We start from the raw sequence: 22,624 nt of genomic DNA on the forward strand, positions 1-22,624 counted from the left end.
CTGTGTAGCCTAGGCTGGCCTAGAACTCATTGTGTAGCTGCGACCGGCTGTGGGGTCTTGATCCACCCGGCTCTATCTGGTAAATGCTAGGATTACTGGAGTGTGCCACCAGATTCAGCTCACCGCCTTTTTCATGCGATGGAACGGCAGATAAGTAAAAAAAGTGATCTATTTTTAAATAGACGACTTAGGGGGTGTGTGAGCAGCTAAAGGACTTAACACTTCCTCCCAACTGTGTGCTTTAACTGTGCTTGTCCCACCAGCACTCTTCTTTCTTGAGGACACCTTTCCTCTTAGATTGCTTTAAAAAGTTCAGACAGCATGGCTTTCCGTACTCAAAGCCTTTGGTGCATTTTCTCTTCCAGTGCAATTAAAAAGTAGTTTGGTTTTGAGGTTTCCTGAATGCTTATGGTACAAACTTGGTATTGTATTTAAGGGTAGCAGGGGGTACATTTTGTGTGAATCTTAAAAATCCACTGTGGAGCTAAGTAACCAATCAATTCCATATTTATTTTTTCAAGTTACACTACAGGGCTGTTTGTCTTGTAATAATTAGAAGACGTAAGTATCTGTTTTTCAGAGTTTCCTCCTGTCTCTGCGCCTCACTAGTTGGCCGTTGGTATTCACCTCTTGTCCTCTGGTCTCCTTGGGTCCTGCTCTCCTGCCTTTGCTTGTCCCTCCCCTGGTTTCTGTTTCCCTAAGTCTATACCCACATCTCCCTTCCACCTCACTTCACACTACCCTGGCTCCTTTTTCTTCCACATGTCACTTTTCTATCTCTGTACTGTTGTCACAGGCACCCTCCCCGTGTTTTTCTCTCAGCTTTCTGTGTGTTGAATTCAAGAGCCCTTGTATTTTGAGGGCTCTGGTGCCTTTTCAATCATTCCTTCTACCCCTGAGATGAGTTCGAGAAGGCAGTTGACCCATCACAGACCTTTGTGGAAATTTTTACTCTATATAGGGGGCAGAATAATTGTCTTGTTTCTGAGTTGCTCATTCTTTTGGAAAGATGTTGGCAAGACCCTGTGGCACATTACCTGTGTGGGGCCTTCATTTTCTGTTTTGTTTTGTTTTGTTTTAGTTTTTCGAGACAGGATTTCTCTATGTAGCCTGGCTATCCTGGACTCGCTTTGTAGTCCAGGCTGGCCTTAAACTCATAGCGATCCACCTGCCTCTGCCTCCCGAGTGCTGGGATTAAAGGCATGTGCCACCACGCCCGGCTTCATTTTCTGTTCTTATCACTGTTGGAGTTTGGCGAAAGAGAATGAAAGTGGTCTAGGAAATACAGATTCTTCATCCGAAAAACCCCGCCTGTTAGCCAAATCCAGTTCTTAGGTGACTTTTCCTAAGCACTGTCTTCTGTGAGAAGACCCTGCCAGACCAGAAGCCTTGACCAACTACCACACCCAGGGCTCCTATACCTGCTGTGTGCTCTGCCCCCGCCCCGGCGAGTGCGAGCCAATGTTCTGGCCTTCAGAGGGGGTGGGCTGAGGCGGGGTGGGGACTGGGCGGGACGGGGGTGGGGGACTGGGCGGGACGGGGGTGGGGACTGGGCGGAGCACCAGCGCTGCAGCGAGGCAGCGGCTGCAGTGCTGGCTGGCCCGGCATGGGGGATGGAGGCAGCAAGTTTGAGTCCTAGGCGGCGGCCACCGCCGCAAGGCCGTGAGTGTTCGTCTGGAATCGGCGCGGGGGATACAGGATGGAGCCCCACGGTGAGTGAGGGGCGGTGGTGCTCGCTCCTACCGAGGCCCCTGGGCTAGAGGCTGGGTTGGGCTCCCCGTGAGTTGCTGTCGAGTCTGGGTCCGTAGATGTGGCTAGTTTTCGGCGTTCGTAGTTCTTGCTAAGCGTAGGACCGAGGCTGTGAGCACCAATCTGGGGGTAAAGCTCCGCAGTTAGCTCATATTTACCTACCGTGTACTAAGCCCTCACACCTTGTAACTCCTTTACTTCTCAGCACAGGTCCATGACCTTTCAACTCATTTCTCACCCAGGGAAGCTGAGGTTAAAAATCTGCCCCAACAAAGTAGTAATTGACAATATCAAGGCTTAAACCTAGGCGCCCTTGCCCTAGAATCCGTGCTCTTAAGCCCAGTCGCTCCCGCCAACCCCATCCGCAATTCTCACTCCAGTTGGCGCCCAGTCCCAAGGCATTTTAGGAACCCTACCATACGTATTGTTCTCTTCTGTGTTGATATGGATGTTTGTTTGAGTGCTCCTCAGCGTCATGGTGTGTTCTAATTCTGTTTTGGATATATGCGGAGGTTTGATGGTTTTAATTTTGAAACATTTATGGATGGATGTGTTCAAGACTGAGGGTTTTGAAGGTGGAATTCTAGTGTCAGATGACAGTCTCTGCTTATCAGTTTTTCACCCTTGAGAGATAATTCACCAAACACCTTTTTGGAGAGCAGGCTGGTTACCTGTTAAGGCTTTCTCTGTGACTATCTCGTCTGTTGTGTCTTTTGTCTGTCACTATCGGTGCTGGTTGCCCTTTTCGTTTTTTCTCTTTTTTCCTCTGTATTTTAAGTGAGGGATGGGGAACTTGCGCGTTGGCTTGGTTGGTTTTGGCCGGCCGGGGCGAGCCCTCCCTGCCAGGAATGCTAGACATTCTGGAGGCGTGGGAGGCAGGGCAGCTTCCCCCACCCGCCCACCCTCTCCTTGCTTTCTTTCTTTCTTTTCTCTCTTTTCTTTTTCCTCTCTTAAGTTATCATGCTGCATTCCTACCGAACAAGAATGAAATGTGTGTTGGATGTCTTACTTTAGAAATTGTTAAGGATAAAGCTATTCCTGACATACTAACGTTCTGTTTTTGTAGGGTCCTTTTTAAAAAAGTGTGATTAAAGACCATTTCACTTGATTCCTATGGGTTTTTTTTCCCAATGTCTTTGATAGGTTCTCACAAACTCATAAATTATGCCGAAATAGCCGATTTCTGAAATGATGCAATTTTGAAGTATAGGCGTAGGAACTAACATGTAGGTCTCTCGGGCAGTTTTGCCCTCCGGGGTAGCTCCCTGCTTCTATCCCGCAGATTATGGAGTGTGGGGGGGACATTTGATTGACACAGACTGCTGAAGTCTTGTAAAAGTCACCATTTGGGAGTTTAGGAAATTTGCCTGCACATTTTTTTTTTCCTAATGGCTGGTTGGACTCAGGGCCTCTTGCCAGGCAGCACTTTTCCACTGAGCTCTGAGTCCACATTTGTAATGCACATATGATTTAGAACTTAGACGGTAGTTTTTGTATATTCATTCACTAAAATTCTTCACAACATGGATATTATAATTTTTAATTGTTATGGCTTGGAGTTGGAAGAGATAAGAATGTTTCACAAGTTTTTCACTCAGTAGTCTGTTTGCACAGTTCAAACTTCACTTGGAAGCATTTACTAGGTTTCCATGAATCAGTTACACTTCTGGAATTGTTTTCAGTCCTATATTTCTTGTTTACAATCTAGAGAGTTATGAGACCACATCTTGTTTGTTACTTAAATATGCTTAAAAACAATTTCCCACAATGCAGACCTCTAGTAATAATAGCTCACAATTACCGAGTCTTCATGGCAGGCACTGTGCTAAGTACTTTCCATGCATCGCTATCTAATTTAATTAAATTACCAGGTGCAATCTGTTATTAACTATACTTCATATTACCACGAGTCAGAGAATATTCATCTTGGCGCATGGGAAAGTAGCGTATAGAACCTTGCAAAGTGCATGTTGTTCAGATTTCTCATTGTCATAGTTCAATTATAAAAGTGTGATTTTAACTTTAAACATCTTTTCAGTTATAATGTTGCTCCTTTTAAAGTTTTAAATGTTAGAAAAAAATCTTAAGATGTTCTAAAAATTAGTACATTAGCATAATGCATATTTCAGGCCTTCCCCCTTATGTGTTTAAGTCTTGTCTCAAAGAGAGAAGCATTTTTGAAGCAAGGTTTACAACTTTGAGTTGCTAATTTGACACAAATTGTTCAATTCTTTTTACTCATAAATTGTTTTTAAACTTATTGTGTCTTTTACTTCTTGAAGTCATCTTTATCAGTGACTGTGACATGTCATTGATAAACTAGACAATTATGTGTAGCTTACTGAATTTAAAGGTGGCATAAATAACAGCAAGACTTTGTTGTGCAAACTGCAAAGGTGATAAAGTTTGATAGGCTAATTAGTAGCCTTCTCCGTGATATTTAAAATATCTGCCCAAACTAGGTACTTGAGTCATTTATTTATTTTTATTAGTTGAAGGGGTACTTTAATATTGAGGACCAAAAATTATACTGTTCACATTGGACATCATATTTACATAATCACAAGTAACAATAGAAATATACTTCTTTAATCCCAGCACAGAGGCAAGTGGATCTAGGAAGCAGAGGCCAGCCTTGTCTACAGAGTGAGTTCCAGGATAGCCAGGGCTGCACAGAGAAACCGTGTCTTGAAAATACAGAACTTAGTTAAAAGAAATATAACTTTGATTTTTGTTTCATGTAATCTTACACATTTGTCTAATTCCATATGTTTATTTTGAGACTAGAGATAGATTTTAAAGCAAATTTTCCTTCAAAAAATTGCAACCTAGAATTATTTTTTGTGTTTCTATAAAAATTATTAGAGTAAACTTATTAGTCCATTCATTATTAATCTTGCTAAAACATGCATTATGCAGATAGTTTCAAGTAGGTCATCCTTCATACGCTTACTGTGGTGTAAGCAAAGACTATAAGGCTAGCAAGTGGTCTTGCCAGGAAATCATAGGATAAAACATCTATTTAAACTATAGTAAATACAAAGTGAAAAAATTTGAATACTACAGAAGGACTACTGAAGATTCTGGTCTGGTTTGGTGGTGGTGATAAAGGGATACCACTGGTACAGGAAGATTTCTTTATTTCTTTCTTCTTATTTTAATTGGTTTTTGTTTGTTTGTTTTTGTTTTTGAGAAGGGTTTCTCTGCATAGCCCTGGATGTCTTGGAACTGCTTTGTAGACCAGGTTGGTCTGGAACTCACAGAGATCCACCTGCCTCTACCTTCCAAATGCTAGGATTAAAGGTGTGTGCCAACACCATGCAGCTAGGAAGATGTCTTTAGGAATGTGCTTTTTGAGCTGACAGCATAAGTAAATCAAGGAGGAAGGAGTGTTCCAGGCAGATAGAACCTCATGTAGTGGATGGAACCCTTAGCTAAACACTATTTTTCAAGGTGTAGAGCCATATGTAAAGCCAGTTTAGCGAGTTGCAACTAGCATTTTTTTAAATGTTTATTATTTATATAGTATTCTGCCTGCAGGCCAGAAGAGGACACCAGATCTCATTATAGATGATTGTGAGCCACTGTGTGGTTGCTGGGAAGTGAACTCAGGACCTCTGCAAGAGTAGACAGTGCTCTTAACAGCTGAGCCGCCTCTCCAGCCCACAACTAGCATTTTAAAAGGTGAACTAGGGCCTATAGAGAGAGCTCAGGGGCCAAGAGTACACACTGCTCTCGGAGAACTAAGTTTGGTTTCCAGTACCCATGTCGAGTAGCTTATAACTCCTGCTCGATGAGATCCAGCTAGCTTCTCTGGCCTCCATGGGCATCTGCACTGACATACGTGTACACACACACACAACTGAAAGTGAATAACAATAAAAATAAGTAAAGCACAAGATAGCTAGAATAAGAAAATATATAAATATATCGGTCCTTAGAATATGTCTTTTGAAACCCAAATGCATTTATACGTGCACTATACACAAAAATGATATGCTCAATGTGTGTACTAGTAATGGTGGTGCATAATTACCTCATGCTGTGCGGTACAGTAAAAAAAAAAAAAAAAAAAAAAAAAAAAAAAAAAGGCCTGTAACCTAAAAGGGTGTGTGGTGAAGTGTGTGTCCAGATTTGCTTGCAGAGGCAGGTGGGAGCCAGCTATCATTTTGAACTTCTAGACTGTGCACATACCCCTGTCCTTTAGAAAAGTATTGATCAAAGAAGGGATGCTAAGAGACTTAAGTTTTAGTGGCTCATGGCACATAAATGGAAGTAGACAAATCCTTAAGAAATTAGTATAGTAGATTAACAAATAATGGTAGTTTATTAGTTCTGTAGCAGTAAAAGTAAGAACGGATAGATTAGAGAACTTTAATTGGGAACCAAAAATCTATTATGCCAAGTTGGTGTGAATAAACAGACATTGCTTACATATAACAAAGACTATTACATGAACATTCCTACTGTTGATTTCATGGAGGTCAGTGGTTGGTCTATGATTCTGAAAGTATTCAAATACTCATAGCACATTTGGGAAACTTTTTAATGATGTTTGAGCTATTTAATTCCTCTATTGTTTTTTGGTTGGTTGGTTTTGTTTTATTTTCCACAACAGGGTTTCTCTATATAACCCTGGCTGTCCTGGAAATTACTCTGTAGACCAGGCCTCAAACTCAGAGATCCATCTGCCTCTACCTCTTGAGTGCTGAGATTAAGCATGACCACTACTGCCCTGCTATTGTCCTCCCTCCCCCTTTTTAATGAGACAAGGTCTTTCTACATACTTCTGGCTGTCCAGGAAGTTACTATGTGGTCCAGGCTGGCCCTGAACTCACAGAGATCTTCCTGCCTCTGCTGGGGAGTGTTGAGATTAAAGGCGTATGCCACACCACCTGGCCCTCCTCTATTGTTTCTTTTCTGATTTCAAGAGATACAACCAAAATTAGGACTTTCAATTCTAGAACAATAAAGATAAAACAAAGAAAATTGAGTTCCACTAGACCAGGATTAAATATCTTAGCAGAAACCCCTTTTCTATTTTGTAATCTCTCTTAATCTTCATATGAGCCTGTAAGTTAATTGTATAGGTTATATATACATCTGGAAAATATTAGAGCTAAGATTAAAATACAAGTTTTTCTTATAGCAAATATTGCCCTTTTACTATATTATGCTGAAATTACAAAAAAAAAATGTACTCTTAAGTCACAAATGTATTTGTCCAATCAAGGTATGTGAAATTACTGGACATTGTTAGAGCTTCTTTCAACAAAGAAATACTATTGACAGGTTTTGATAAGCTCCATATATGTGCATGTATAAGCATTCAGAAAATTACTCTAATTGAACTAATCTAACCGGCAGTGATCTCTGGAGTATGTTTCCGTGAATGAACATCTCACAGTGAAGAGATGATCTAACAGATTGTGAGGTCATACAGTTAGTGGTAAAGAAAAATTTTGAAACTATTTCTCTCAAGACTTATCTCATTTTTAGTTTTGAAGACAATTCTGCAAAGGGAAGATATGACCCATCGGCTAAGTGATAGTTCGCAACTACCTTTACAATGAAAAGGAAAGACTCTGCATCTTAAGAATTAAAGCCAGGTAGTTGGGAGCATACATTTTGGCATGAAGGCATATCTAGGTTTGAACTTCAGTTATCAGTTGAGACTATAGAGGCATTTCAGCCCCTAAAGCTCGGGTTCCTTGCTTTGTGAAATGACAAGAATGGCTGCTTACACGTCCCAGGTTTGCTTATCATAGAGTTGTCAGAATTGTAGACACTTTGTGGCAGCTGCTGTCAGTACTAGCTCAGTGTTCCCTTATCTACAACTAGAATGCTGAGGTGGGCTGTGGGCTGTTTGTGAAACCTAGTATATTTCTTGGCTGATATGGTATTTTTTCCCCCTCTCTTTTGTTTCTTGTCCCCCTAAGGATTTCAGTTTTACTGACTGTTAAATGAGAGGATGATTGCTCACAAACAGAAAAAGGCAAAGAAAAAACGTGTTTGGGCATCAGGCCAAGTCTCTGCTGCTATTACAACTTCTGAAATGGGGCTCAAGTCCGTAAGTTCCAACTCCATTTTTGATCCGGAGTACATCAAGGAGCTGGTGAATGATATCAGGAAGTTCTCCCATATGTTACTGTATTTGAAAGAAGCTATTATTTCAGGTTTGTCAACTTTTCTCAGTATTCTCACTGGCTAGTTTATCAAACTTAAGTGCCGGCCTAGTTACGGATCAGTATGTGTGCAAGGGCAAGAGCAGGGCATGCTTCCTTACTTTTTTGATGTCTGTGTCTGTCCCGCTCCTGCCCCCCCCCCAATGTTAAATGCTTACAATGTAAACATTTTTGTAATCAAATAGCAGTACAATACATAATAAAAGCCTTGTAACTGTGAGGGAACCAGAGCACAAAAGAAAAACTAGTTTTGGATTTCAGGCAGTTGAGTATATTTTACATTGGCTCACTGGAAAACCCTGAGTTACTGATCTGTGATAAGCAAGCCAAGCTTTGTAATTTACATGGCTGACACTTTTGTCTAAACTTTGCTTTTCACACATGTGAGTGGTTAAACGTTAAAATAGCATGCGTTGTACCTGGTCACAGTTCTATGACTATGTCCATATGCCACACAGAATAAAGATGCTTGTCTAAAGTGGACTCACTGGGCCAACATTCAAGTCCTCATCTCCATTCTGAGTCTCACAGAGCAATCCCTGCAGTGTAACTGGCTGCTAACATCAATTACAAGCCTGACTCCATGTCCTTATATAATAAGGGGCCACTGGCCCCTCTTTCCAACCACAGATTCTCACACAGTGAACTGGGTTCACTTAACAAATTGCCTTGAGCATTGCCATGTGTAAGGTGCTATCCTCAGTGCTCTGGAGGCTCTAACACTTAGGTGATGCTGCTAATGTCCACCAAGTGTTGAACGATAATGCTATATAAACGTGTGTGTGGTGACTTTCCTCCGCTGTAAGGAAAAAACGAAATGTGTGGTGAAATTGATGGAGTTGGAAATTAATAAATGAGGTAACTCAGAAGAAAATATTTGCTTTTCAGATGATTGCCAAAATTTAATCCAAAATGGTACTTCAATGAATTTTTTTCTTAATAATGAACTTAATTATGTTTTGGTGATCTGTTATCTTCTTGAAATAAGGAATAAACACAGAATTTATTCCTTTATCTAGTTGAAATGAGTAATGAGACTGAGGTTTGATTCTCCTGACACAAAGAACTGTACATTTCTGACTTGACTGGACCTAAGTCACTTACCTGTTAATGTCACTTTAGTATCCATATTTGATATCAGTGACAATTAGTGGTTCAGAGACCATCTTCCTCTTTAGTGATAATTTGCAGTTCACACTGACATCTCTAGTCAGAGAGCAAAGACCTCTGGTGTTCATATGAGGCCTCTTGGGCCATCATAGAAATTTATCAGATTTCAGTAAGGATGTTTGAGCATATAACTAAAACATTTATTTTCAAAAACCACATCTTATTCTTGTGCTGAAATTTTAATTTCTAATCTAAATATAATTTTCAGGTTGAAATTCCCAATTTATTGGACTAAAGTGGAAGGTTCAAATTTTTAACACTTGAAATTTGCCATTATAGATTGTTCTTTTGAGATTGTCTAAATATTAAAGAAGTTACTCACAGTCATGTTTATTTTAATAGCTTGATCTTGATAATTGGATGACAGTAAAACTACAAAAATACCCTAAACACATTATTATATTCCTAAGACAGCTCAACAAAATGGCAAACCTGCAATTTATTCAAAGAAATATGACTTCATTGTAAAGCCTTATTTTAAATTAGGTTACTATTTAAGCCGTGAGGTTTGGGGTTTTGTTTGTTTTGATGTATAGTCCATTACTGGTTGATTTTAAAGGCTATTTAAAATAATACCTTAGGTAATAAATTATTCACCTTAGCTTATGGTAGAGTATAATTTAATGTTTCCATCTAAGTAAGTTTTAGTTGATATAAATAAGAGTTGTGCTAGAATTTCTATTGGTATTTATTTTTTCTTGGAAAATTGTATTCTTTCAATTCTACATCTTGTATTGGTATCTTTAGTTTCACAAATTTAAAATGGTATTTTAAAACACGGTGTATCACTTTATCTTAAAAAAAAAAAATTATGAGTTTCAATATGTGAGTAGACAATCCAGGGGCTAGGAAGAAGATTTTCGCTGGTCTCAGTGGGAAAGAAAGGTGGTTGGTTATAAGATTTAGAAGGATACTACTGAGATAAAGGGGCACATGGAGCCTGATGGTGGTGGGACATTCCTTTAATTCCAACACTCAGGAGGCAGAGAGAAGCGCATCTCTTGAATTTAAGGCCAGCCTGCTCTACAGAGTGAGTTCCAGGATAGCCAGGGCTACACAGAGAAACCCTGTCTCAAACCAAACCAAAACCAAGAACTAAACCAAAACAAAAAAGTGCATGTTGAAACAGATTTATTCAGTGAAATATAATTCAAAGGTGGGTATTCACATTATTCTTATAGTAAGAAAACCAGTACTTAATAGATTATTGCTACTACCTCAAGCTTTTAAATTAGATTTTTGTTTTAATCAAATCACAGTGTTATGAGCCAGGCATTGGTGGCACACATCTTTAATCCCAGCAGTCTGGCCAGCCTGGTCTATAGAACAAGTTCTAGGACAGCCAGGGCTACACAGAGAAACCCTGTCTCAAAAAACCAAACCCAAACAACCAACCAAACAGTATTTAGAAAAGTGGTCTGGTGCACAAAGTGCTTGCCATACAAGTATGAAAATAAAGCCGGGCAGTGGTGGCGCACTCCTTTTATTCCAGCACTCGGGAGGCAGAGGCATGTGGATTGATGTGAGTTCGAGGCCAGCATGGCTGACAAAGTGAGTCCAGGACAGCCAAGGCTACACAGAGAAACCCTGTCTCGAAAAATAACAATGACAAGAACAACAAAAACAAGTATGAAAATAAGAGTTTGGATGCTCAGAGCCCACATAAAAGCCAGGTGAATATGGTAGCCACTGGTAGTTCTAGCACTTGAGAGGTAAGGGCAGATACTAAGGACAAGCTGTCTGGACTAACTGTGCCGCACAGTGAGCTGTGTTCAGTTACAGACCCTCAAAGTGGCGAGAGCTCAAAGATAACCAGGTCAGCTTGAGGCCTCGGTGCACAGCATGCATGTGCATGTGTGCACTCAGACAGAGGGACATGTGTGTGTGTGAATGCCTGTGAAGCAAGAGGCAGCAATGGAGAGAGACTGAAGCTGAACATATAGTTCAGTGTATTTATCAAGTTTTGTGACTGGTGTGTGTGTGTATTATGACAAATTTTGCATTGAAGTTTTCTAAGTAGAGCTGTGAAGCTCATTTTAGTAGTTGAAGGACAAACTAGAAGAACTAAGTGATAGGAGCTGGAGAGATGGCTCAGTGGTTAAGAGCACTGTCTGCTCTTCCAGAGGTCCTGAGTTCAATTCCCAGCAACCACATGGTGGCTCATAACCATCTATAATGTGATCTGATGTCCTCTTCTGATGAGCAAGTGTACATGCAGACAGAGCATTGTATACATAATAATAAATAAATAAATCTTTAAACAAAAAAGAACTAAGTGATTATCAAAGACCTCTCTGTATTCCTCACAGATAGGAAATGTGTTGTTTCACTTGCATGGTCTCTCCCTCTCTTCCCTCTCTTCCCCCCCCCCACCCCCAACTTCATGCACATGCTCTAGCTGACTCTAAATTTACAAATAAACGAGTTCCAGGGTGGCAGGCAGGGCGACTGGAGCTGACCCCTAACTCTGCCTAAGATAAGTGATGGAGTTCAGTGATTCTCCTTCCGTCACTCATCTCCATGGTGCAGTTTCCTGTAGTCTCACACAGTAGCAGGTGTGGGATTTTAAGTTTGAGATCTCTATCTAGTATCATTAAGGGACATTATGAATAATTACAGGGATAAATTGTACATCTTACTTTAAAAGGCCTAAGGTACTCGCTTATGCACATATACTTTGCATTTAATTATGTAGATTCATATGCTTAATTGTAGATTAGAATATATGTAATATAAGTCCTAGTTTAGGTTTATAGTTGTCCCCCTTACAGGAATAATCTATCCTGCTTTCCAAATAGTAGATTCAAAAATATTCTCCTAGTTTATGCAGTAACTTTCAGAAGTTACTGTCAGATGCTCCTGGAACTGGAACAGGTACCAGTTACTGAATGTGGGTACCAGCTACTTCATGTGGGTGCTGGGAACCAAGCCCAAGCCTTCCACAAAGGGTAGCAAGGATCCTTAACTGCTGGGAATTTGAAATTTTAAAACCTTTTAATTACATAGAAGGAATACTGCAAAATGCCTAGGTTTTCTGCTACTTCATGTTTGAAAGTGTAGAATGACATAAAATATATTTGAAGGAAAAACAAGTAACAATAATTCCTGTAACTTTCCTTTTGTTTACATAACAATTTTAAATGCGTTTAAATCAGTTTACCATTCTAATTATGGTAATTTGTTCTCTCAGGTGTTTGTGTGTGTGTGTGTGTGTGTGTGTGTGTGTGTGTGTGTGTGTTGTGCTGTTTTGTTTTAGAGAGGGTCTTACTATGAAGCCCAGGTTGGCCTGGAACTAGTGACTTCTTTCTGAACCTCTTCCTACTAGAGATTACAGGTGTGCCCCCCCCCCCTCTTCTCTACTCTTAACGTTTTTGTTTTTTAAATAGACAAGGACATAACAGATACAAGTTTATTAGGAAGCTAGGCATGGTGGTGCACACCTTTAATCCCAGCACACTAGGGAGGCAGAGGCAGGTGAATCTCTGAATTTGAACAGGCACAGAGTTCCAGGACAGCCAGAAGCCACACAGAGAAACCCTGTATCGAAAACAAAACAAATTGTGAGATTCAGATAAACTAGTTATCTGTTATCAAGTATATAAAAGAAAAGCCTTCAGAGGCTAGAGACATGGCTCAGTGGTTAAAGAGCACCTGCTGCTCTTGCAGAGGACTCAGGCTCAGTTCCCAGCACCCATGTGCTGGCTCACAACCATCTCTAACTCCAGTTCCAGGGACCCAATGCTGGTTTCTTGAAATCACAGGCACACTGATGGTGTACAAATGTACACTCAGGCAAAACACTCACATAAATAAAGTTATAAAGTTATTTTTTATTTTGTAAAAACACAACTCTTAAAGTTGTGACTTCTAACACATCCTATATTCTAGATGTGACAGAGCCAAAGTCATAAGAGGTAACATTGTTTCTAAAGCAAATTTTATTGAATAGCATTATTGATACATTAAATAACATGGTCTGCTGTGATACATTCTACATGAATTTGCAGTTTCAGTTAATATCCTGACTTGTAGGTTAACTCGGATTTTTTCCCATGTGATATGTACGGAGGATGTGCAAGATCCTTTTCAGACTTAATTTTTAGCATTAGTAGCTATTTGCAGCATCATAGTCTGCCAAATTTGTATATTAGAAACATTAAGCATCTCTGTCTCCTAGAAGTAAATCTCTTTAGACGTGGCCTCAAATTTGTCCCTAAGAGAAGTTAATGTGAATGTTAACTGGGTATGTTAACATTAGCAAATAAAACATGTAAAATAAATCACTAAGAAATGGAAAGTGGAATACAAGTAGCTCCCTTATTATACTTGTACCAGTTCTTACAGTATTTTGGTCTTGCCTAGAAAATACAGATATTTTGCACTTGCCTAGAAGGAGTTTATAGAATTTAAAAGCCTTTATAATAACAACTTATATTTAATAGAAGTTAAAGCCTGCTAAATCACATATTGCAGACACCTGCCATTAATCTATAACTTTTTTCTTTTTGTTTTTTGTTTGTTTGTTTGTTTGTTTGTCTTATGAAACAAGGTCTCTCTGTGTAGCCTTGGCTGTCCTGGACTCGCTTTGTAGACCAGGCTGCCCTGGAACTCAAAGCGATCCACCTGCCTCTGCCTCTGGAGTGCTGGGATTAAATGTGTGTGCCACCACACCCAGCTCTTAATCTATAACTTTTTAAAGCACATGGCAGTTTATCATAGACATTCAGAACCTGGATGTGTGCCTGTAAGCCCAGGATGTGGAAGGCAGAGGCAGGAGGATGGCTCAAGGCTATGCATGTAGCAAGACCCCATCCCAGTAAGACAACTGCGAACTTCAGAGCTAATGCTTGCAGCACAGTCCTCATTAGGCCTCTTGCTGGTTACCTATAACTCTGAGCCAGGGTGAGTCTGCTCCTTACAGCTCCGTTACCACGTCTGGGAAAAAGTCATATGGCATTTCTATCACTGGGTTTTCATTTATTGCTTGAGTTCTTCCATGTAAAACTCTTGGACAGTGCTTTAAGTCAGCTGCTAGTAATTTTAGAGTTCCCAGGTAGCAAGGTGAAGAAAGCTGCTGATCCTCAGGGTTCACAATTCTCCTGTAAATTCTGAAGTCATTGCAGCTTTTCCTACTTCTTGTAGAATTTTGCTACTGATAAGTTCTGACGCTGCTTGCTTGTTGTTTTCACTGAGCTCCCTACAGAGATTAAGCTGAATTAACAAAACCATTTTTTAAAAATTGGTCCATTTTTCTTTTTTTTAATCAAGGAAAACACCATGGTTTTTTTCATATGTTTACTTAAGCATTTCCATGACGTGTTTTGCAGTGTAAACACTGTGCTATTGTCTTATTGCCTGAGAACCAAAAAGTAGAGCTGACTGGTCTGTTTTCACTTGATAAGTTGAATGTAGCAGAAAATAAATGACGCAAATAAATTAAAATTCGGTTTGTCCCATTAAAGGGGTAAACACACAAACACTGGATACTATTTTGCTGTTCTAGAAAACTAGTTAAGCTTCTTTATGTTTACATTGTAATACCATTGTGTATAAGTCAAAGGACAGACATTACATTTATAGTGTGGCTATGTTCAAAATTGTCTTGTATTTATTCATAGGACTAAATAGTAGTACATGTAAGTTGACAGATACAGAAATGTTTTAATGCAGTGTATCCTGATTATTTGACTCCCAAGTTATTTACTAATATTAATTGTACAATAGATTGGAATTCAAACTTTACTCTTTCTTTTTTATTAACCAAAATATTGTGGGACCAGGCTATAGGGGTGTTTGTTAGGAAATCCGTGGGAAGTGTCTCTTTTTCAAAGCCATTTTGTATGAGTGACTTATATATTACTTGTGAGAATCTTACTTGTAGGCATTAAGACAAGAGGCAGCTTTATTTATTTATTTTTTTAGTTGATAATTCATGGCAACCTTAAGAGGTAGGCAGAGGAGATACTTTTATTGGTTCTCTTTTACTGATGATGAATACAAATTCAAAAAGCCCAAGATTCAATTGCAAAGAAGTGGCAACCTGGGTTGGTTTTCTTAATCTCAGTCTATAAGTTTCTACCACATGTGGCAGTCACCCCAACAACTACTACTAGTATCAATACCACCACCTCCTCCTCCTCCTCTTTTTGGGGGGGGGGGGTGATTGTAGAAAGGGTTTCTCTGTAGCCTTGGCTGTCCTGGACTTGCTTTGTAGACCAGGCTGGCCTCAAACTCACAGAGATCCATTTGCCTCCCAAGTGCTGGGATTAAAGGCATGCGCTACCACACCTGGCTTCAGCTCAACTTCTTGCTTCCACTAATTGTGCCACTGGTCTTTTGTTTTGTTTATTTATTTGTTTGTTTGTTTGTTTGTTTTGCTTAGTTTGGTTTTTGAAGGGGAGATACTTGGTGTTGCTTAAAGCAACCATTTAAGCTCCTGAAGTTTTGAAAAGTTGCCAGTTGGGTGGTAGGATCAGAGACCTTTTCTTCATAAAAATAATTGGAGGTAGCTTTACTGTAAGGGGAAGAATGTTTGGTGTAAGTGAAGCTTCTTTTCTTTGAACAATGCGTGGCACAGATAGTTGAGAGCTTGCTAATTTGTAAAGTTAGTAGACTCCTTGTGGTTAGCCTTCTATTTAGATTCCTATTGATTTATAGACACTTTCAGAAATTCCTATTAAATCATAGGGACCTGGAAGTATTTAGAGCACAATTTGAGGTTTTATGAAATGTATTTTAAGTAACTCAGTTACTACCTTTCCGTATGTTGACATGGAACAACTTCAGTGTCTGTAAGGGCTTCTTGTGGGGGAATAGAACAGTTTTGGGTTGGTAAGCCATGCATACTGATAGTTCCTGGGATGTTCTATGGCATTTAAACAAAACAGAAGCAAACCCTCCAGTAGAGCACGTACTGCAGTTAACACTTAATGAGAATACACGGGTTTTGATTCACAGTAGATGGTTAGTTAGCCCCCAGGCTTTGGTATGTGATGAGACAGCACGTGATGGGAGTGTGTGGTAAAGAAAAAGTGTTCACATCATCACGTCACAAAGCTCCAGAGCAGAGAGAACGGTCTGGGGTTTCACAGTTGTCTTCCATGGCACTTTCTCGGTGACTTGTAAACGTTCACTAAATCTTTCCTTCTAAAACAGTGGCTCTCAACTTTCCTAATGCTGCCATCCTTTAATACACTTCCTATGTTGTGGTGACACCCAACCATAAAATTATATTTGTTGTGTCTTCATCATTGTAATTTTGCTACTGTTATGAATCATAATGTACATATCTGTGTTTTTCTATGATCTTACATAACCCCTGTAAAAGGGTCATTCTACCCCCAAAGGGGTCATGATCCACAGGTTGAGGATTGCTGTTACAAAGTCTCTTCTCTGGCAACAGTGCTACCCTGGGACCATCCCTTTAACAGATAGGCCTGTCATCCTCACATTTCTTTCTTGATAGTGAAGTTAATAAGGGGAATATTTGATGTAGAAGGGAGAGAATGCTTTTGTTTTTTATCCTGAAGATAGTTTTTCTTTATGGTTATTATCTTTCACTGTTTCTTTAAAAAGTTATGTAATTATGAAATAACTTTTTACAATTTTTGTTCAAATTTTGACTCCAAAGCTGAACAACCTGATAAATTTGTTATCTTTCAGTGTTCTCATCTGTATAATGTTCTTTCTAACTGCCTACCTAATAAAATTGTGGAACATTAAATGAGACAGTATTAAGTATTTTGAGACAGTATTTTCTTTAAATTTTTTGTTTTTGTTTCGTGATGGGCAGGGCATAGGATTCGTATCAAGACAGGTCTTCTCTGTGTAGCCATGGCTGCCCTCAAACTCAGAGATCTGCCTGCCTCTGCCTCCTGAGTGCTGGGATTACAGGTGTGCCGCCACTGCACCCGGCCCAATTTTTCACCATTAACAACTAATCAAACTTTTGTAAAAAGCAAAAAATTCATGAAAGATCTGTGTTTCTTACTATAAGTAAATTACATCCTAGTTTCTAAACCGTGTAGATCAAATGATGCTCCTTACACGTACACCTGTGGGTTACTGGTTTCTAATACCAGTTCGTGCAGAAAATCAATTCCAGTGTGCAAACTTAACTTTTTTAAGTTAATGTATCAGACTTTTATGGGATTTCAAGTTTGTTACCATGTATAATAAAGACATAAGGCAGGCATGGCCCTTTTAAGTTGCCTTGAGAAGTCTGAAGAGCATGTTTAGACTAAGAAAAATGAAGAAGTTGTGTTAACTGGCCACGCTGTGATAGCCTTTGAAATCCTTCTGTGCTGCTGCTGCTGCTGCTGCTGCTGCTGCTGCTGCTGCTGCTGACGACAATGATGATTGTGTGCACTTGTGCCACAGAACACATCTGGAAAACTTTGGGGAGTCCTCTCTTCATGTAGGTTCTAGAAATTGAGTCTAGGTTGCCAGGCTCTCAGAGCAAGCACCATTACCCACTGTCATCCCACTAGTCTGCTTGTGCTTTTTTGTTTTTGTATTATTTTGTTTGTCTTTTGGTTTTTTGAGACAGGATTTCTCTGTGTAGCCCTGGCTGTCCTGGAACTCATGTTGTAGACCAAGCTGGCCTTGAACTCAAGAGATCTGTCTGCCTCTGCCTTCCAAATGCTGGGATTAAAGGTGTGTATCACCACCACCTGGCTTAGTCCTGTTTTATAACAGGGCTAGTGTAACTCAGGCTGACCTGGCACTCATTGCAAAGCTAAGGATGACCTTGAACTTCTACTTATCCTCTGCTTCCACCTCCCAAGTGCTTGGATCATAGGCTTGCACCACCATGCCTGGCCCTAAATCCTTAATGAATTGAGTAACAAAGGGTTTTCTGAACATGCTAATAAGTAAATAAATAAATAAATATAGAAATTAAAATGTATATAATTGCAATAGCTAAAAATAGAACTGAATGTGTTAGTGGGCAGAAATCATGAAACCAGCATCTACATGTCTTTGTAGCTTAGGTTTCTAGAACTTTGCACTGGAAATTAATTTTTAATATTTTTTTGTTTGTTTTTCTTTTAAAGACTGTTTTAAAGAAGCCATTCATATACGTCTGGATGAACTTCTCCGTGTTTTAAAATCTATAATGAATAAGCATCAAAACCTCAATTCTGTAGAACTTCAGAATGCTGCAGAAATGCTTACTGCAAAAGTGAAAGGTAAGGAAAACTTACTGAGGGTGGCCGCTGAGGGTGGAAAGGATCCAGTGACACATTTCCGTCTCAGTCTATACTAACTGTGTAGCCTCCTCCTTAAGGCAATTTTAGGAATTGTTTGAATAAGAAATTTCTGTATATTTTGATATATAAATATTCCCAAGTCACACCGAAAAGATTTCTTTCCATGAAAAATAAAAACTGTTAGGCGTGGCAACATTCTTTCTCAACCAACAGCCAGTGTTTAAGGTTTCAGTTTTGGGCATGAGTTCCTCTACTTTGAAATTGGTTATTACTGTCTAAGGATCCTTTGCTATGTGAAGACGGTGGTATTAAAAAAGTGGACATTTGTAGTGTCCTCAAATGGAGAAGAACGAGGCTCAGTTTGCTAGGTGAAAATGAAATTGCAATTTTAATTTCATCAAGTATGTGTGGAGATACATTATAGAACATATATTAATGTGTACTAAACAAACTCAAGAATTAGGGCATCGACCCCTGTAAAGACATCCACTTGAAACTGTTAAAAATTATTCTGGGCTACAATATATAAGAAGGACTGAGTGAATTGAGGATTAAATAGATTAGGAAATTGTGAGAAATAGTTACCTAGATAAAAAATGAAGCTGTGAGCTTGATAGACTATGGGATATGTAACTGCTAGGATGTCAGGGATTACAGAGATTGCGAAGTTGAAGACGTAGACTTGTGCTAGTGGAAGGATGCTCTGCAGGGAAATAGAGGGCTGCATGAAGCCAGGATCAGAAGTGGACAGCCGGAGGAGCATCTGCCAGGCAGGGAGAGAAATAATGGACCTTCAGAGGTGCAGGGTTTTAAGAAGTGCTCATCAGAGCAAAATGCCACTGACAGGACAGCATGGTTTCTAGTCATGGCACTATAAAAAAGTGGTAGCAGTGACGTGTGGACCGTCAGAGGCAGACAAGTGGCAGGTGTCACAGGCACCAAGGTGGCACAGTAAGCTCCCATCATCCATCCTGGATGAAGGACAGACTCACCAGAAGGAGAGGTTCCCAGTCCAGAAGTTTGACAAGTCACGTGCAGGCGTTACAGATGACCTGTGGCTTCAAGGGCAAGGCTATTGTGTAGGTCGGTCCCTGTGTGAGAACTCTGGGTGTGAAAAGCCTGATGAGAGTGGTGAATGTGCCCATTCAGTCAGTGTCAATGGGTAAGGCAGAAAGGAAATGAAAACCTTTTAATAAAAATGTAGCCTATATCCACCCCCACCCCCACCCCTACCTTTTCTGACTTTAGGCTTTTCCTGTTTGTGTGGTTTCCTTTTCTGTTTGAAGCACTGGGAGGGAAAGGGTGCTGTAGACAGTTTTAAGTGGGAAACACGGGTCACTTGTTCTGTGGCTCTTAAAAATGTGCTTAGTAACCAATTTTGTTTTCAAGTGGGTTGTTTACCAGTGCCATTTAACTTTACTTAGATAGGGAAATTTGTGTCTATAGATAGTAAATTTTCCATGCTTGGAAATAGCGACTTAGCTCAATTGTTGTCAGTGGCTATTGTGTGCAGTCAGGATGTCCTGGGGGAGGAGTGCACCAGCGTGCGGCTGCTGTCCACATTCCAGAAACAGACCTGGAGACAGAGGTCTCTTTTTAACTTTGAGGTAAAGCGATCTTTTGAATATTATTTCCCACTATGAATGTCTTATACTCAGAATTAGTGGCACTGTTTTTTGCTTTGGTATTGGATGAAATTGGAAAGAGAAAGATAAGATGGGTTTGTCAGTGGAAAACTGTTTCTGTAGGATTCCATCAAAACTGAAAATGTTAAAAGGGTTTTTTGTTTTTGCTTTTGAGGCCCTCCAGAAATACTGAGTGACGTGCACAGTTGAAGTTAAATCAGAGTTTACTTACCCGAGAAGACAAGAAATAGGTAGAAGCCATTTCAGAATGCAAGAGGCAAATGGTCTAAATGTATTGATATTTCCAGCTTTGGGGCAGGAAGTTCCTCTTTTTTTTTTTTTTTTTTTTTTTTTTTTTTTTTTTTTCTTTTTCTTTTTCCATTTTGGGGAGAAACTTTAAGAAAAACTATTGTACGATGGATCAGAGAGCTGCAGGATTGAGGCGTCGTCTACATCTGTAAAAACAGCAGTGGCTGAGCAGCTGTCTTCCTTTGCATGTGTTAACTGCAAATACAGTTTTACAACTGCAAATACAGTTTTACAAATTGCCTTACTCTTCAAAATGAAAATTAAAAAAACCAAAACCATAGAACAGAATAACCTCAGGGCTGTATAATCTTGTTTGTGTTGCCACAGGTTTGAATTCACACAATATATCTAGTTGTTATACATGAAAAAGAATCTTTCCCTTGCTTTTTTTTTTTTTTTAACTGTAAGCATGGATCTACCTTGTAATAACTTTAAAAGAAAAATCCTTAGCTTTCTCTCATTTGTCCAGCAGTGATTTGTAGTTCCTGTGTCTCTTTCTGTTCCCAAGCAGGAAGTTCAGTTGACAAAATATTTGCAATGTGGTAGGAGAGATACAGCCTATTTCTGAAGCAGATAAAAACATCTTCAGATATCAGTAATTTATGATGTACTTAGTGTTTTCAGCCGTTTAGGTCAGGTTTACTTATAAGTGAAAAGTAATTTTGTGTATTCATAAATTTGGCAAACAGAAAAAAGCAGACCTTAATCACACACACTACATTGTTGAAGCAAATCTAATTTTTCAGCATGTAGTTCATTCATACAGTTGAAAATGCAGATTGCTTCAGCGGATATTTAATAGTGAGGCTTTCTTTGCCGTTAGAACCTTAGCCATTCATCCTAGCCCTGAGGTAGACCGCGACTGCACTGATTGCTGTCACACACAGATACAAGCAAACCCCAGGACAGTCTCCTCCTTCATCCTTGTATTCAAATGATAGTATTCTGCTCCTTGTTTCTCAGTTCTTCAGGTTTTATTTTTTTCAAAGCTGCATGGTGACACATAATGTTGATGTGCTATAATTTAACCATTTCATTCCCAGTAGAGGTTTACATTGTCTCCTGTTAATGTGCCTATGCATAGCCATGTGAATTCTTAGTACTTTGGTATTGAGAAAGTTTGTGACTTTGGACACTGCCAGATAGATGTCCTCTCTGAAGGGCTGCCTGCCCTCTGATAGTGTGAAAGAAACTGGTTCCCCACCTCTGTTGCAGTGCTGGTTATCAAGATTTGTTACCCAGGCTCTCACTGTTGTCTTGTGTAGTTAGAGCTGCGTTTTCCATTTTGAGTGCAGTTTAGTATGTTTCAGAGTCATTTGTACATCTTTTTATTTGAGTTGGTCTGTTACCTGATTTTCTCTTGGTGTTTGATATTTTTAAAATATAGTTAATTCATAGAAACTCTTTGCCTCTCTAACATTAGCTCTTCGATATAGGTTATACTTTTACTCATTTTGTGCTTTTTTAAAGCATCGGTCTTTTTGTGTTTGCGAGTTTTAGTTATTGGGGTGGCCTTCCTTAATCTGAAGCTTCACCATTCTCTAGATCACTTTTCCTAAAGTTTTTATGGTATCATTTAAGTTTATTTGGGGAAACAAAATGTGTTCTTTTAAATCAGTGGTTCTCAACCTGTGGGTCACAATCCCTTTGGGGGTGGTATATCAGATATTTACTTATGACTCATAGTAGTAGCAAAATTACAGTTATGAAGTAGCTACAAAAATAATTTTATGGTTGGGGTCACGATGACACGAAAAACTGTATTAAAGGGTCATAGCTTTAGGAAGGTTGAGAACCACTGGGTTAGAGGAGGCCAGTGGTAGTAGGAATGAAAAGAAAGGAAAAATATTTTACAAGCAAAACTGAGTTAAGCAATGTATAGGGAAAAGCAAGCGCAAAGTAGAAGAAACATGTGAAAGAAGCTCTTATAAGTGTTGGATGTTGCATTCAGCACCTAGAAAGTGACTCCTTGGCAGTATATAATACAAGTGAAGTTCTAACCAGGGACCACACATGGACTGGACCTAGGCCCTCCCAGCCACGCAAGACAGATGTAGCTGATGGGCAGCTTGGTCCTCATACCCCTTACTGCCTGGTAAAAGGAATGTGGGCTGACCCTGAGGCCTGCTATTCCATCACTTCCCCCTGGCAGGGCTGCTTCGGTGCTGATGAGGCTTGACGTGCTGGGATGGGGGGACTCCCCTTCTCTGAGGAGTCGAGGAGGGTAAATAGGGGAAACAGGGAGGGATGGTGGGACCACGAGGAGAGGAAGGAGGGGGCTGTGACCAAGATGTAAAGTGAATAGTTAATTTTTAAAAAAAGAAGAAGAGAAGTTCTCTGGAGATAGTAAGGTATAGAGGGAACAGCCTAAGAT

The 22,624-nt window shown here is 39.7% G+C and overlaps 1 protein-coding gene across 1 annotated transcript in view; it reads left to right on the forward strand.

Annotated features, from left to right (window-relative positions):
• Positions 1 to 1,558: 1,558 nt before the first annotated feature.
• Arhgap29 (Rho GTPase activating protein 29) overlaps positions 1,559 to 22,624 on the forward strand; it is a 51,687-nt gene continuing 30,621 nt past the window's right edge. The window contains exons 1-3 of the mRNA XM_051165905.1: positions 1,559 to 1,712; positions 7,689 to 7,925; positions 18,161 to 18,295. Coding sequence (XP_051021862.1) covers positions 7,721 to 7,925; positions 18,161 to 18,295 — 340 coding nt within the window. The 5' untranslated portion in view covers positions 1,559 to 1,712; positions 7,689 to 7,720. The remainder of the gene's footprint in view (positions 1,713 to 7,688; positions 7,926 to 18,160; positions 18,296 to 22,624) is intronic.

The sequence above is a fragment of the Acomys russatus genome, chromosome 23 (genome assembly GCF_903995435.1).
Source record: "Acomys russatus chromosome 23, mAcoRus1.1, whole genome shotgun sequence".
Lineage (NCBI taxonomy): Eukaryota > Metazoa > Chordata > Mammalia > Rodentia > Muridae > Acomys > Acomys russatus.